This window comes from Genypterus blacodes, unplaced genomic scaffold (assembly GCF_046128005.1).
Source record: "Genypterus blacodes isolate CSIRO-AG114 ecotype Tasmania unplaced genomic scaffold, CSIRO-AGI_Gbla_v1 ptg000104l_1, whole genome shotgun sequence".
NCBI lineage: Eukaryota > Metazoa > Chordata > Actinopteri > Ophidiiformes > Ophidiidae > Genypterus > Genypterus blacodes.
This window is the reverse complement of record NW_027466908.1, coordinates 572,450-589,076: the sequence shown is the minus strand read 5'-3', so window position 1 is coordinate 589,076 and position 16,627 is coordinate 572,450. Positions and strand designations below refer to the sequence as shown.

At 46.6% G+C, this 16,627-nt stretch overlaps 1 protein-coding gene across 2 annotated transcripts in view; it reads right to left on the bottom strand.

The window, feature by feature from the left end:
• The window catches only part of plcb1l (phospholipase C beta 1-like), an 86,740-nt gene that overhangs the window by 7,846 nt on the left and 62,267 nt on the right, over positions 1-16,627 (bottom strand). Inside the window, exons 10-31 of one of the 2 annotated variants that reach the window (XM_076160205.1) lie at positions 15,180-15,326; positions 13,386-13,543; positions 12,425-12,507; positions 12,008-12,092; positions 7,809-7,983; positions 6,087-6,173; positions 5,267-5,337; positions 4,974-5,070; positions 4,748-4,832; positions 4,526-4,650; positions 4,098-4,252; positions 3,849-4,013; positions 3,670-3,769; positions 3,476-3,580; positions 3,259-3,374; positions 1,960-2,098; positions 1,801-1,854; positions 1,449-1,668; positions 841-1,009; positions 469-545; positions 231-320; positions 18-75 (exon numbers count right to left, since the gene is read on the bottom strand). In XM_076160205.1, coding sequence (XP_076016320.1) covers positions 18-75; positions 231-320; positions 469-545; positions 841-1,009; positions 1,449-1,668; positions 1,801-1,854; positions 1,960-2,098; positions 3,259-3,374; positions 3,476-3,580; positions 3,670-3,769; positions 3,849-4,013; positions 4,098-4,252; positions 4,526-4,650; positions 4,748-4,832; positions 4,974-5,070; positions 5,267-5,337; positions 6,087-6,173; positions 7,809-7,983; positions 12,008-12,092; positions 12,425-12,507; positions 13,386-13,543; positions 15,180-15,326 — 2,561 coding nt within the window. Of the gene's footprint in view, positions 1-17; positions 76-230; positions 321-468; positions 546-840; positions 1,010-1,448; positions 1,669-1,800; positions 1,855-1,959; positions 2,099-3,258; positions 3,375-3,475; positions 3,581-3,669; positions 3,770-3,848; positions 4,014-4,097; positions 4,253-4,525; positions 4,651-4,747; positions 4,833-4,973; positions 5,071-5,266; positions 5,338-6,086; positions 6,174-7,808; positions 7,984-12,007; positions 12,093-12,424; positions 12,508-13,385; positions 13,544-15,179; positions 15,327-16,627 lie in introns of those variants that run through there. The other variant, XR_012964587.1, reaches the window with a different exon arrangement.

The window sequence follows — 16,627 nt, the reverse complement described above, 5'->3', positions numbered from 1 at the left end:
CATAGGCATACACGTACCCGCTTGATGTACTGAACCACCTCATTGACGAAGGATCTGTTGATCTCCAGCTTCTCTCTGTGGGCAGAAACAGTAACCGAGTGTCCAGCCACATATTTATACTTTACTGACATCTAGTGGCCATGTAGCAGTATAGCAGCGCCACTTTCAAGAAACACAGCAAAAAATCCATTTCAGATCCGTTAAAGTGGCTGTGTGATGTTATCACTTACTCTTCAGTAACATTTTTGTCTTTAGATTTGGCTTCATTGATCTTCTCCTGCCTCTTCTTGTCCATTTTCTTCTTCAGGTCCTTCTTTTCTCTACAGAGAGAGAGAGCGAGAGAGAGAGAGAGAGAGGGTGAACATTGAAACGCAACACTGGGTTTCCCTGTCTGTGTGTGTGTGTGTGTGTGTGTGTGTGTGTGTGTGTGTGTGCGTGCGTGTGTGTGTGTGCTGAACACTTTCTTACTTCTCACACAGGTCTCTGAGTTTTTTGAGCTGAGCACTCTGGCATTCCTCTGCTATGGCGGTCAGCTTCTCCACCAGCTGGGAGAACAAACAAACCACAACAACAACATCACAAGAAAGTGATGATGATGAATATGATGATGATGATGTTTGCTTCACACACACAGCAGCTGTGTGTGAGGTAAAGGTGCTGCAGCAGAAGAGATTCATGTTTCCATCAATCAGCAGAATGATAATCAACACAAGCCAGAACAAGCCTGTGTGTGTGGCTATGTGTGTGTGTCTGTGTGTGTGTGTCTGTGTCTGTGTGTGTGTGTATGTGAGTGTGTGCGTGTATATGAGTGTGTGTGTGTGTGTGTGTATGTGTGTGTACCTGCTTGATGTGTTCTCTCTTCTGGTACTTCTCACTGTAGTATTGCTCCTGGCGCAGTGTGAGGAGCTGCTGCTGCTGCTGCTCCTTCAGCTCTGCCAGCCGCTGGTTACACTCCTGATCCAGCTCACACAGCTCCCGGTCCAGGGTGGACAGGGAGTGCTCGGACCGGCTGGTCACACACACACAAACACACACACAGCCACAAATACAAGTTACTGCTTTGATTCAGAGGAGTTGGATGGGTCAGTGAATGTTTGTATGAATGATGTCAATATGTCATTTAAAACTATTCATTAATTCATAGAACTAAAGAATTAAAGAACCTCTTTGTGACGTGTGCCAGAAAATATGTGTCTACGTGTGTAATCTTTAGAAAACATGCAGCTTTAAAAGTGTTTCATATCTATTTCTCTTGTATTGATGCACTTTGATTGGCGACATAAACGAGTGGATTCTGTCGCCCTGCTGGACGAATCAACCACAGGATTAAATAAAGTAGATAAAGTTTACTGTACAATCCTGTTAAGATGGATGGAGGAAACATGTGAAATGGCGAAGGTGAGGAGGAAGAGGAGGAGGAGGAGGAGGAGAAGCAGAGGGCCACCTACCTTTTCTTACCATCTCGTTTGTGGCTCTTCTGCAGGGCCGAGCGGCGGCGCTGCTGCTGGCTCTGCAGCTCGGACACGCGGGCCGTGTGCTCCTTGATCAGCTCGCTGGTCTTCCTGTGGTGCTTCCTCACCAGCTCCTTCATCTCCTTGTACTGCTTCCTCTGCTCCCGCACAAAGCCCTTCTGCTGCTTCAACTCCTCCACCGTCTGAGCCTCCAGTTCTGAAGACAAGCGACAGGGGAAAGGAGAGATAACATCAGCAAAACATCAGCTGGGAGGGAAGAAAAACAACAACTACATCCTGAAATCCTGTCACACTGCACCTATGACATCATCATAGGAGTAACACTCACCTGTGAGGACGCTGTGGACGATGTCTTCAGTCTTCATCGACGGCTTCAGAGATCCTGGATCACAAACACAAAGAAGTTCACAGTTCCAGTTTAGTATTTCTGACTTTACTAGACGTTTTTCATTTCCCCCCGTGTTGCGCCCTGGCGGCCCTGCTGCACCTGCAGACTGCGGCTGGAGTCCCACCATGGAGGGCGGCTTGGGGGCGATGATGGGCGTGTGGTTTAGGCCGTTCTCTGCAGGTAACGTCACCCTCTGGTCCAGCTTAGACTCTGAGGGGGCGTCGCTCCCGGCCTCCACCTGGATCAATACCAGAACCAGAACCAGAGCATTTGATCATAAGCACCAAAAACAATCAAACATTTTTTTTTTTTGTATAAATGTGTGTGTATGAAATGAAGCACTGATCCTGAAGATGAAGGTAACTCTTCATCAAACTAAACAGCTTGATTGTTTGATTAGGAAAAAAGAGAACCTGTGAGCTCAATTAAATTATTCAACAGAATTATGGGATTTACATGTCAGGAAAAGATGGAGAGAGCAATAAAAACAATTCAATTAAGAGGAAAAACAACCAGTGAAGACAAATGGAGCCCAACATTAAACTAAACTGCATCATGACTCTGCTGTTTGTCTCCAAGCATTAAATATTAAACGCATAATCTTCATAAAACAGCAAATAATTCTGCAAACACAGAACTCAAAGCGATCAAACCTTCTCTTCTAACTTCTTATTTAAGGAAATGAACGTCTGGGCTGCGACTGAAGATGATGTGGATTCAAAGCGAAGGACGAGCGGCGACACAGAGTTAAACGTTTCATACTCAGAGACCCGGGAAGCGGAGGACGGAGTGAGACGTCAGTGTGAGAGACAGTCACCTTGGTCCTACGGGACACTTGGTAGATGTAGCTGTGCTGTCCGATCCTCAACATGACTCCTCTGGATCCTCTGGCTCCTCTGGGTCCAGCAGAGCAGCTGATCATATGTTCTTATCTCTACGCAATTTAAAAGTAAATCTCACTTTCACTCTGACTCCTCTACCTTTCTCTCCCTCTCTCTCTCTCTCCCTCCCTCCCTCTCACTCTCTCTCTCTCCTCTGTCCGTGCTCAGGCGCTCAGGGCGACTGTTGCCATGGTCACAGCGCGGCGGCTCTCCGTCGGGCCGTCCTCGCGGGCGAATGCATCAGCTGGCTGATCAGATAAAGACCAAACCCCCCTGAGGGACGACGCTCTCTTTCCCCCCCCCACCCCTCTTGTTCTTCTTCTCTTCTTCTAATAACCCCACAAACCCTCCGGCGCCGCTCGGGCTCACACCCTGAACCTGTCATGATGTAATAGAGACAAATCGTTGTTCCGCGCTTACAAACTCTGTCGGACAAAACTCTTTGGTCCTCTCAGTGTCGATGCTGCATTTAGCGTGTTTGATTCTTCTTCTCTCACTCCTGTCGTCTCAAACGTACCTCCTTGTCGCCTTCCTCCTCCCCTCCCTCCTCCAGCGTGAGAGCAGCAAGCTGATTGGCTCTCTGCTCCATCAGGTTGACGTAGCGGATGGGATTGGACAAAGCCTCGATGACGTCTGAGGAACAGGAAGGAGACAGAGGGAAGGTGAAGGCGCTGAATGCTCCTCTGGCCTCTACGTGACGCATTTGAGTGACAACGGGTTTGCAAATGTTTTACCGGCGAATGTGTCGGGGACGTAGTCCTTCACTTCCACGTAGACGAACAGGGCGGGCATGGTCAGTGACTGGTTCTTCTCGTTCCTCAGGCTGATGTAGTGATAACCTGCAAGGATTCAAGAGCCAAAGCAACAACAGTGAGGCTGAGGGACACCTGAAGGGACACGATCACATCTTCATCCTCAGCTTCCTCACCTGGACGGATGGCTGACACAGGAATGATGCGGTGGCCGATGAACTTCCCGCCCTCTTCAAACACGGCGATCCTCAGCGAGGCCAGAGTTGGCAGAACCACCTGGAAACAACAGAGCGTTCTTTATAGCAGAGAGGCCTCAAAGGGTCCAAAGAGCTCAAACACACAGCTGGAGTTTGACCTTCTTGAAGACGATGGCCTCCTCTTCCCACACGGGGTTGATGGCGTTGCCCTGAGACGTTTTGGTCTTGAACGCTTTCCTCTTCGTGTCCACCGGGAGGCCGAACATGTCGATCTCCACGTAGGTGCCCACCTTCTTGTCTGACAGGAACTGGCCCGAAATGATCTGGAAGGAAAAGGAGCCAATGAAAACACAGGAGAGAGACGCAGAGACATAAAGGGAATGTGAGCGCAACACACACACACACACCTTCACAGACAGCGTGTTGGCTACGATCCCATCCACTGTGCTCTCAGTGAACGGGTCAAAGTGTTTGTCCGGACGCCTCATAAACTCTGGTTTCAGTCTGAAGCCGCACTTCCCGTTGTACTCGTACATGCCCAGGTTGAGCTGCATGGACAGATCTGTGGAGAGGACAGGATGAGGACAGGATGAGGACAGAATGAGGACAGGATGAGGACAAATGACAAGTTTGTTTGTCTTTCACAGCCATAATAAACTGTTTCTATGTGATTTTGATCAGAGACAAAGGTGGTGAAAGACTTGACTACGCAACACTCTTCTATCTCTCTCTCTCTCTCTTTGTCTCCCTCATTCCCTCTCTCTGTCTTTCTTTGTCTCATTCTCTCTCTCTCTCTCTGCCTCTATCTCTCTGTCTTCCTATGTTCCCTCCTCACCGATGGTCTGGAAGTTGAGCGCCACCAGCTGGCAGCCGGCGTTCCAGAACAGCTGTGGGTTGTAATTGGATGAATCCACTCTGGTGCCTTTGGGGTAAATCCTGCTCAGCTGCAGCTTGTTGTACCTGAACACAGCCTAGTTAAGGAACAACAATCCTACTACTAACACAAATACCATCAGCATCACACACATCTAAGCTCAGTGGACTGTGAGCAGGATACTCCACAAACTCCACAGGACACTTAGTGAGCTGCTCCAGAGCTTTGGTCTCCACGAAGGACGACATCTGGAAGCTGCGGTTGATCTCTGCAGACATACATCAGATCGTTTATCCATTAGTAAAATAACAATAACAAGGCTATTGATCAAGAGGCGGAGCTGATGATTACATTTGATAGCTTAGGGATTTGTTTGTATTATGTTAGAATCTGTGGAGGAACTTCATACTTTTGGAAGCTTCAAAGCTGTTAAACTTGACCGGCTGGATGTAGGTCACCAGGTTGGACATTTCCTCTGTGGCAAACGCCTCACTGCCGGCTGTACCCTGCTCACACACACAAACACACACACACAATAGGACATTTGACATCACATCACATAGATCCAGTGTCTTGTATGCGCACTTTGTCCACTAGAGGGCGTCTTCAGCACATAACATGCAAACTAATGAGTCCAGGTTGTCAATCTGTGAATCAATTACAACAAAAAGCAATAATATGAAAGGTTGTCCGCTCACACACCTCATCCATGGAGCCCTTCTTACAGTCGTCATCGTCGTCATCTTCGTCCTCGCTCTCTGCCTCCACCTCTCCTGACACACACACACATTCATTCCAGGTTGAAGTTCAGGTGAGATCTCCACAGACAGATGCAGATAACTACAGATATGAAACTGAACTTGTACCCACAGATAAGCTTGTTTTGCTGATGAGATATGAACCTTTAACACTAACAACATTACACGGGCTCCTGTTTGTCCAGCAGGTTCTAATCCTTTTAGTCACAACAGCACCCTTGTTTACCTTTAGACCACAGATGTTACCTGCATTACCACATTAATCCCAGTTAGGAAAATGCTCAAGAGGCCCAAAAATCACTAAGTCCGGCAGCAAACAGCAAAGATCGATGACAGAATTTCCTCTTTGGGAAAAAGTAAAGCCGAGCGACCATAATGTTTGTGCAAATTCAACTTCAATTGAATCAGATTGGCTTTGAAACGAGTCCCAACCAAAGATTAAGTGCTTCAATTACAGTTGAAGAGGAGCCTGGGAGACTGGAGAGAGGTTTACAGTGAGAGACCCCCCCTCTCCCTCACCCCTTCACCCCTCCCCACCCTCCCACTGCCTCATACGCTGGGAAAATTGATTTGAATTTTGTTTTGGTGAAGTTGCTCCTGTGCAAACATAATGAGAGACCAATAAAGTAATCACTCTGACTGTGAGGTCACGCCGACTTAGGGAATTCATTTAAGCGCAGCACAGAGTCGCCGTGACCCAGCCGCTCTAATGCGCCTCAGGTTTCCCCTCCGATGCTGAGGTTCTCCACATCTTTACCACTCACCGATGGACTTCCTGCCCTGCGGCCTCAGGCTGAGCTCGGCGCTCTCTGGAGGCTGCGAGGAATCGGCCATCTCCTCTTTAGTGGAGCCTGGAACACGACGACACAAACAAACAAACAAACAAACACGGCCTCAGATGTCAGTGTGGGAAACTACAGCTTTACTTCTCCATTTTTATAATAACGTTTGCCAAGAAATGTGACAATATGACCTCATACACACACGGAGATCATGAAGCAGTGACATTTGTATTTTTTATGGACTGAAGAACTAAACCATTTAAAACAACGGCATGGTTCTTTGGTTTCAGACAAGAGGACAGAAATAAAGACGTCATGTGGGAACCGACCGCAGAGGACAGAGCGGCCAAGGACGGCGAGGGACACGTGGCGTCCGTCCAAACTGCTGTCTGACACTCAACACTTCACCCGGAGCAGCAGCAGCAACCATGTGGCACCCGGATGCTTCGCTATTCTCTCCTTCAAAGTACGAGTGAAGTTTCTAATGTGAAGTTTCTCTAGTAAAAGAGACGTTAAATATTTATCTGAATCGGGCGAAAATGGATAAAACGTATGAAGAAATACCGGGAAACGTCCTCATCTCTCAGAGGTTATGGATTATTAAAGAAATCCCCAGCAGCTCGTTTCACATGCTTACTGTGTTTTAATGTATGTGTAATGTTTTATTTTAATATTTAATTCTTCCTCTCTTTTCATTTCTTTTACACTCTCTTAACCTGTAGAGTCGTCCTTCTATATTTCTGCTTCATCTTTCACTAAGTTAAGTTTCTCTTTTTACCAGTTTCTCTTTATGGTCCTTTTTAATAATATCAATAAAACCTGTATTATTCATTTTTACTGCTAATTATCATTGCTGTCATTCTGGGGCACTTTAAAGTTTGGAGGAAGGCCGTATAGAGTCTATCATCATTCTAACTTCTACTCTTGCTGTTCATTATCTTTGTCTTATCATTGATGTTTATGATCTTGAACGCACGTTGAGTTGGTGCCTGTTTTATTAAACGTGCTATAAAAATTTACTTCACTCTTTATATAACACACCTTCATCCATTTATTAGGTTCTTCATAAACATGACAAACTATCATGAACGTGTGCTGCCTGTGTTTCCACCAGGGGGCAGTGTGGCGTCATGTAAGGACAGCTTGGTGACTTGATTGACTGCAGGATTCATTATAAGTCAAAATAGAGCAATATAATATGTCTATAAATATGAAAAAACATCGGAAACATAAAGTGCAACAAGAGGAATGTGTGTGACACGTACACACACACACATAATGAGGGTGACAGCAGTGTGTACATAACTGGGGACCTTTTTTACCACAGGGCAGCTGTGAAAATATGAGAATACATAAATTGAGACACATAAAAGTTCAGCAGACATCTACACAATGTCCTGCACACACACACACACACACTGCAGGCCACTACTGGCCAGTGTTTAAGACACCCGTGTGGCTCACAGCGTGTGTGCCTGACAGTGTGTATGCAGCAGCCAATAACAGCTTGTGCTGATGGAGGAGGCCATGAAAATGATGAATGATGAACATCGGCTCATTCAGCCTCGGGACGGCACAGAACGGATGGACCCGGAGTGTGAGGTTACACTATGCGTCACAAACGTCATCATTCTCAGTGTGGCTTGATGGGAGTGTGTGTGTGTGTGTGTGTGTGTGTGTGTGTGTGTGTGTGTGTGTGTCTACCTGCACTAGGGGACGAGGGCTCACACACGCTGGAGGAGTCGCTGTAGGTGTTAGACACCTGCTCGCACAGTTTCTTCTTGGTGCTTCCGTCTGTCTTGTGGTGTTTCTTCTTGTTCTTCACCAGAATCTTGCCCATCAGTTCCATGGGGCTTGGTAACGGAACGCCGGACTCCAGCTGGATGAAGACAGACAGAGACAGACGCAGGGAGAGACATTGTCAAGGATTACTGCATGTAAAGGTAGAGGTGGTAGAGGGACCCAGGGATGCAGTACGTATTGGTTGGTGTGTGTTCCTATGGATACAAAAGGATAAGGAGAGGAACGAGTGATCAAGCCTGACGCTTTGGTTTGAAGGCTGTCTGTGCTATTCTTAGTCTCTCCTACCATGAAGTGGTAACTTGTTCTTTGGCTTCGACCTCTTAAAAGTCAATGAATAACCCTTTGGAGTTATCTTGCTAACACACACACACACACACACACACACACACACACACACACACACACACACACACACACACACACACACACACACACACACACAGCTTGAGGCAGAGGTAATAATCCAGGAGGGTGGGCAGGATGTGTTATGAGGTTACGACTGACAAATGATGCCAGAGACAAAGTTCAGACCTGCAGACAAACAAACATTGAATCCTGTTTGACAATTAATGCTGAAAACTTTGATACACACACACACACACACACACACACACACACACACACACACACACACACACACACACACACACACACACACACACACACACACACACACACACACACACACACACACACACACACACACACACACACACACACAAACCACGGAGCACATCTCTGGTTTATTCATTGGATCCAGTGTTTTTGAATCACAGAGTTTAGCTGCATTAATAATGCATCATCACAGGGATACAAAGACGCACACAGACTCTGAGATGTTTACAACATATTGTGAAGATGTCCGCACACTCAACGTCACTGACTGCTACCAAGAGCAATCTAAACAGACATCCATACGGATAATGAAGCAAAACCTTCCCATCTAATCACATACTCTTCCAACCGTCACTACACACACACACACACACACACACACACACAGCTCCTCTGTGATGAGCCCTAGATTAAAACACGAGCCCCGTCTCGTTGGGCTTTATTGCGTCTCTAACTTGTTTTGACGGGAGAGCCGAGCTCGACTCCAATCTGCTGGATTCTCCTCCAATTTACCTGAAAGGATTTAATGGAGTTTCTCTTCCAAACTCCCAAACTTTAGGCGGCACTCACAATGTAAGATTAGGCCTAAACAGGGCCGAACAAATTGCATGAAAACTTAACTGTAATGCTGAACATATTTTACAGCAGTTATAATTAAAATGTTTTGGTAGCGAGGGCCTCATTTGCATAATGAATGCAGTGATGAGCGGAACAACAACAAGAGAACACCACCATCATTATGAATCCATATTTCATCCACTTTCAGATGATTTCCTGAGGTTCTTTTCCCAATGATCACATTTCCAGATAGCTCTCAGTTATAAAGCACTGCTGTAAATAGATAAAAACGAATCAAAACCTTAGGAAAATAAAGGGGACTTCCAGGTTTAACAGAGCTGCAGGTCTGCCCGACGTCATCAAGATTGATTTTTGCTTAAATTGACCTGAGCAGACAGGAGCAACATTTTTCAGCTTTTTTAAGGCCTTGATCATGAACGATTTCTGTGGACTTTTACGTTTAAGGCCCATCGTCTGCTAAATCAAGACGTAGTGAACAATCTTCACTGTGGCTGTTCCTGTACCGGCAGCAGTAAAGGAAGTATCAAACGCTCTGCTGAGATGCAGAATGAGCGGCACAACAGGAAACACACATTCAGATCCTCTCCCTCCTCTGTACACACACCGGCCTTGACTTTCTGAGGAAATAGTCATCCTCTTTCTCTTCACCCAAGGCTCAACTGGAACCAATGGGGTTATTTTAGCCTCTATCTGCCGCGGCCCCCTGTGGTGCCACAGAGCCGACGTCCCATTGGAGATGCTGCATACGGCGTCTGCCACAGGAGGAGGGATCGTCATTGCTCTCACCTTCACCACTAAATACAGGCTCAGTGTTTACTAACCCATTCTTCAACGTCACTTTATCCCTCTGTCTCTCTCTCTCTCCCTCTCTGCTCGTATCTGTCTCCTTCTCCTTCTCCTTCTCCTTCTCCTTCTCCTTGTCTCCCAAAAGCTTCTCCCTGAGAACAATTCAATGTCACATCCATTCAAAAGGCTGTAATTCTCTGCGGGCTTTGTCTTTGGCAGGCGGCAGTGCCCGAGGAGCTCCCCTGTGTGTGTGTGTGTGAGTGAGATAACTGCTGGGAAGTTAGAGTTGCGCTGTAGCATTGCACCTTCAGGGACAACCGGGGACACACTCACTCACACGCCCGTGTGTGAAGGACGGGGCTCGTTTCTAAGGCGATGATTCAGCAGCATCGAACAGAAACGTTAAAATCCATAATAATGGATTATTTTGTGCAGAATGCAACAGTTTAATCGCATTCTGTGAGTATTTTTAGACACACACAGACATTAATATGTATGACCAGGCGTGTTGGTGCAAACATTTCTGTCATCATTGAGTCTGGAGGCGGAGCAGAGTGGCGACCTCTCTCTTCTCTCTTCCTTCATCATTTAGTTGCCGGTGCTGCACAGACGGTGTTAAGTTGTTTATAAGCCTGAAAACTTTTCTGTTTGTGCTTAACTGGAACTTATCAGTGTGTGCGCACCGTCGCTCAGCGTTGAATGACCTCCGTTCACTCCTATGTTAGAATGCTTTACGCCTGAAATTGGTTCGCAAAACTCCAAACCCTGATATTCATGCTTTTATAAAAGTAAAATAAATCACTTCAGGCTCAGCTGAAGTGGAGCTGAGAGAGGACCGATCCCCCGTCTGCTCCGTGTGTCTCCGTCTCCCAGAGCAGGGAGCTGATCGCAGCGAGCAGACGTCCAGATGCCAACGAGCGCCCCAGCAGAGCCAATTCACAAAATACTTGTAGTTTACAGAGAAGAGCCGTGAAGGTGGACGGAGCGGATCAGTGATGAAAAGTGTCTGTGAAAAGTTACAAGACACAGTGTGTATGTTTGTGTGTGTGTGTGTGTGTGTGTGTATCTTCATCCCAAATTAGGAGACGGCCATGGTGCAGTTTGTTTACGATGTGTGTTTATCTGAACAGGCACCAATCTGCCGTAGCAGCTGATTGTTCCCTAAATGAGGCTGTATTAAGTGTATCAACATAATGACATCGTGGTGGCGGTGACACATTTGTGATGCCTTCAACCAAAACACTGTGGGACCAAAGATTAACAGACGGTTTGTTTAAGCGTGTCTACATTTGCCTCACGTAACAGAGCGTCTGCGTCATTACACACAAAGACACCTTTGGGGGAGAAAAAAAAGAGTTTGGCTACAAAGGGACAAAGCAAGCTTTTGACTGGTAGCCATGGCAACAGAGGAGAGACAGATAAAGGGCTGCCAAGAAAAGCACGTTTCGATTACAGCGTAAAACACTTCCATTTAATCTGAGGTGTCTGTCCTCTGCAGCCTCTCCCTCCGTAACAGAGGAAGAGGAGTAGAAGTGATGGGAGGACGGGTCATTAAAAGTTGGCTTCCACAGACGATAAATCGCCGAAAGGTTTCTGTATCTGTGTGTCTGCGAAGGAACACCAGAGAGGGAAGAGACACGGGGATAAATATGAGCCACGAGCAACAGCAAGAGAACACAGAGACAAGACACAGAGCCAGCTGCTAGAGGGCACGAGGAGAGGAGAGGAGAGGAGAGGGTAAGGAAGAGGAGAGGAGAGGAGAGGAGAGGAGAGGAGAGGAGAGGAGAGAGAGGAGAGGAAGGGGAGACTCAGAACTGAGAAAGTTTCACAGGCTGCAAAACAGCAAAATCAAACCTTTTATACAGTATATATTTTATATAAATTCTGATATTATGAACTATGAATTGTGTGTGTGTGTTTGTGTGTTTGTGTGTGTGTGTGTGTGTGTGTGTGTGTGTGTGTGTGTGTGTGTGTGTGTGTGTGTGTGTGTACTGTTCTGGTCCGTCCCTGCTGGACAGCTTTGCTGTGAGGCTTCTTCACTTCACTCATCTGTGATAACATCCCTGGCTGCAGGCCATGTTCTCTGTGTGTGTGTGTGTTTGGACAGCTTTTGTACTCACAAGATATTTCTCCAGAGGTTCTGTCAGTAATGCATCTCCAAATATTGAGCGGCAGTACTCAGCCATCTTTGCCTGCTGCTTTGGTCTGGGGAGTAACACACACACACACACACACACACACACACACACACACACACACACACACACACACACACACAGGGAGAGAGGGGGGGGGGGGTCACAATTCATTTAAGAGCATCAACATATAGTATCCATACGTCTGTGAGCCCCTTGGAACCATTTAGGACTCATCTCCTACTAAAACCCAAACAGCTGCAGATACAAACAGACAAACAGACACACAGACAGACAAACACACAGGCCAACCGTCTAACAGGCTAACAGTCCTCAGAGCAGCGATGGATCAATAAAGTAATCAATCACAGGCTCCCCACATTTGACAAGCCGCTGACTTACGAGTCCACGTGGTTCTCAAAGGACAGGATGATGGGGAAAGGGGAGGTCTTGAAGGCACACTCTGCGATCGCCTCAATCACCTCCTACACACACACACACACACAAACAAACACAACAACAATCACATCATCATCATCATCATCACACACACAGCTGAGGTCTAATCTATTATAATGGAAGAGATCAGAATAACAATTTCTTTACTGGAATCTCCCCAGCTTCATCTACGTGTATAATGACATCATTATAACACCACATCCCACAATGCTCTCTGGCAGCACAACAGCTGCTGCATTTAATGAACAACAAAAAGAACAAATGAGGTTTTCTCTCTTTCGTTTTCCTTCTCCTCACAGTCTTTGGATCTGGACCTTCTCCTTCTGTAGCTCCTCCTCCTCCTTCTGTAGCCCCTCCTTCTCCTTCTGTAGCTCCTCCTTCTTCTTCCTCCTCTCTCTAGCTTTATTCTCCTGTTGCTCTCATTAGATCTGTAGTTCCTCCCTCAGTCTGCTCTGTTGTGTCCTCACTGCACCTCACTGTCCTTCACGTCTCTCATCTTCCCTCAGTGCCTCCCTGTTTTCTAATGAGCCGTCTGCCTCTGTCTGTGGATGTCCCTCTTACTGTCTCAGCCTCCTCCTCCTCCTCATTTACCCCTCATCTGTCCTCCGCACTCTTCCTCCTCTGCCTCTGACCACCTGCTTCCTGTCGCCATATAATGCTGTTAGTCTCCAACAATCCATAGAGCAAGCGGCATCTGTGCAGCTTCTCCTCTCGTGTGTCTCCGGGTCGCCATAACGGCCAAAACCTGCATCTCTTGACTGAACTCTTAACTTGAATGACCTCGTTATCTTTATTAGTTTTCAGTGTTTTGGTCGCTGTCCTTCCTCTTTTCTTCTTCTCTTCTTTGTCTCTCTGTGATGTAACCCCTCTCAGTCCCACCGCCTGCCCCCCCACCCCTTCGTACCTTAAAGGAGATTTCCGTCGTCATGGTGAAGCCGTGAGTGATGACCGGCTCTTCTTCGGTGGTTCGACCTTTCCAGCAGTCCAGTTCGATGCAGCGGCAACCTGACAGGAGGACCTGCTTGTACATCTCCACCGAAGAGTTGCCTGCGAGCTGGCCAGCTGCGGCCCACACACAAACACACACACACACACACACACACACACACACACACACACACACACACACACCTCATCAGGTAACTGCTGTGGTGATCCAGAGAGAAGCGGCGTGTCCTCCTCTCTGTGTAACGCATTAGAGGCGAGCGGCGGTTGAGAGGATGCTGCGGTTACATCACGTTATCATCACACCGTCGCCATTAGCAGAGCGATTATCTCCTCACATTAGCACCAACTGAGACACAACTGTGCTCTCACTTCATCTTCATCATCATCATCATCCTCATCATTGTAACTAGATAGGAGATTAAGGGTGTGTTTATGTTAAGTGTTTATAATAGCAGTGATATAAATCCATTCAAAGGGAGTGTTTATGTTGTATAATGGTTTGTTTACATGTGTGTGTGTGTATTTGGGTTGTAAAATACAAATACATAGTTATTTCACTCTTTCAGTAAGACTTTGACTTTATATGAAATGGGACTTCCCTGTGTAACTTTGTGTTATTGGAATGAAATGGACCAATGAAGTAGAAGTGTAGAGGTCAGGGGTGAAGAGTGAAGAGACGAGCGACTGTGTGTGAGTCAGGAGTTATGAGTGTAATTTCATGTGTGTGTAACGTGTGGTGTGTGTGTGTGTGTGTCCTTCAGCAGGAATTACATCAGACTGTCTGGACTTTATTGGACACTTTCTCCAACAAGGACACGCTGGTGTCACTTTGTTTATGGGACGACATCACTCTTGTACCACTTTTAGTTGATGACATCACGTTGTTAGTTTGATGACATCACTAGCGGTAATTTGAGCAGCTTCAGAGACACTAGTTTGACTTTGTAACACTGCTGCTGTTTAGAAAAAGAAAGAAATGTCATGATGCATGTATGCATTTAATTTCTCAACGATGGGATTAATAAAGTTTGTTCTTCTTTTCTGAATCAAACATAATAAAGAAAGGTTCCCTCTTCTACTTCTGTCTCGTTGATCATGAGACTGTTTGCCTCTTAAAGGTAAACACACCCATAAAGCTCTACATGACCTATGCACTCTGTGTTGCGTACATATATTCATATAGTCGATGACATCACACCGTGTGGCTGTAAGAACACGTAACGGAAACACAGCGTTCACCACGAGAGAATCAAAAACCTGTTATTTGTTTTTCTCTCTCTTTGCCTTATTAGAGAATTTCAATGTTTTCCATCGCTGGAGAAATTTGATCCACTTGAGAGATTCGCCGCTCGTCAGTTTGCCCGGAATAGATTTGAATAGATGAATGCTAACATCCGTGGGAGAGAAGATGGCCTCTGTGCTGCGCCGCGGCGTGCTCCTGCGCCGCCAGCAGCCACTTACTGTGACTACCTGTCTAAAGAAATATTTAACTCATGAATATCAATGAACGCAGTCTGGCTGGTGACTGGATTGGATAACCTCCAGAGAGGGAACACGGGCCGCCGGGTTGGGACACGCGCCGCCGCCTTTGATTGACTGACCTGCGAGCTATGAAATGGGGCGTATTCACGTATGAGACTGTAATTGTGTTTCTAAATGAACAAGTGATGTGTTCATGTGGATCGGGAGTAAAATGGAGTGAGGGAGAGACAAAGGGAGAGGAGGGGAGGAGGGGAGGTGGCGTCTGTACCTGTGAGGTACGTGTTGTGGGAGGAGTTGATAAAGTAGTGTGAGAGAGGCAGAGTCATGTCCTCGCTCTGGTCCAGCTTCTCCGGCGGGATGATGCTGTTCTCCTCACCGTTCAGATACCTGGCAAAGCCTTCCACCGAGATCTGACCTGTACACACACACACACTTGTGTTAACCTGCCCACAGGCTCCATTAGCAACACACACATGTAGAGCAGCAGGTATCCAGCACATTAATCACACACACACACACAGAATCACACAGGAGAAAACACCGCGTGTGTGAGAGCAGATCTCTGCGTACCGTTTAAATAAACTGATCGATCAACTGTGTTAGCCTATATGTCGTCTTTATTCAGCACAAATGAGAGCGTTTCAAACTTCAACCAGGTTTAATAAAAAGGACATCTGTGTATTTTATTTAATGGTTCAGTAAAACACATAAAATGTTACTGACTTTAGGTTAAATAGAAGGAGAGATTTAGAGCACAAACATTTAATTCTTATAGTACTTCACATTTCACCTTCTACTTTACACACAGCTTCATTCCAATAAGGTCGGCAAACCTTGAAAGGCTTTTGGAGGTAATAAAGCTAAAGAAAGGGATTAAATCCACATTTAGTCGACACGAGGGCTGAATTCGTTAGGGCCTATAACTCATTCTCAGTTTATCCCTAAAACCCATGAATCTCAGCGGGCAGGAGGCATAAATCCATACAGATTTCACAGGTATTTGCATTGTTTTCACATTTCCTCCCCGAGCGTTAAAATCTGCATCTGAAACACCTGAAACATCCTAAACACCTGAGCCGTCGCCATTGTTTAGTTTCCTGTGTTTGCTCAGGTTTCAGGCTCGTGGTCAGCCCGCCCCTTATATCTATACAAAGTGGCTGATGCTGAATGAATAAAGACAAAGCTGCAGATGACGAGCAAACATCTCACAAACACACACACACACACACTTGATGCTGAAACTGCATAAATCACCTTCTGCACAGCAAACAAAAGAAAAGAAGGAAGACTTACAACCTCTAAACTGCGCCTCCTCCACCCACACACCCACACACACACACACACACACCGACTCACTTGACGTTATGCTAAATATGCTAAGTGATGCAGGCTCGCCGGGCGCTGCAGGTCCCTCCGGCCAGATTATGCTGATTAATGCGGCGCCGCCCTCTGCAGAGTTGCCGGACTAATTAACGCTGGCTGCTGCCCGTGACATCTGAGCTCAGCACTCAGCATCTGACTCCCCGCTGACTGCAGGGACCTCCCTTTTGTCAGGTAACACACACACACACACACACACTCATACATGTTCATACATACACGTTTCCCCCGTGAGATGAGCAGGTCAGACAGGGAAGAATGGTGTTAACACGGCTGGGATTAGGGATTCCACCGGTGTAACTGTGAGCCGACAGGTGTGTGTGAGTGTGCAGGTGA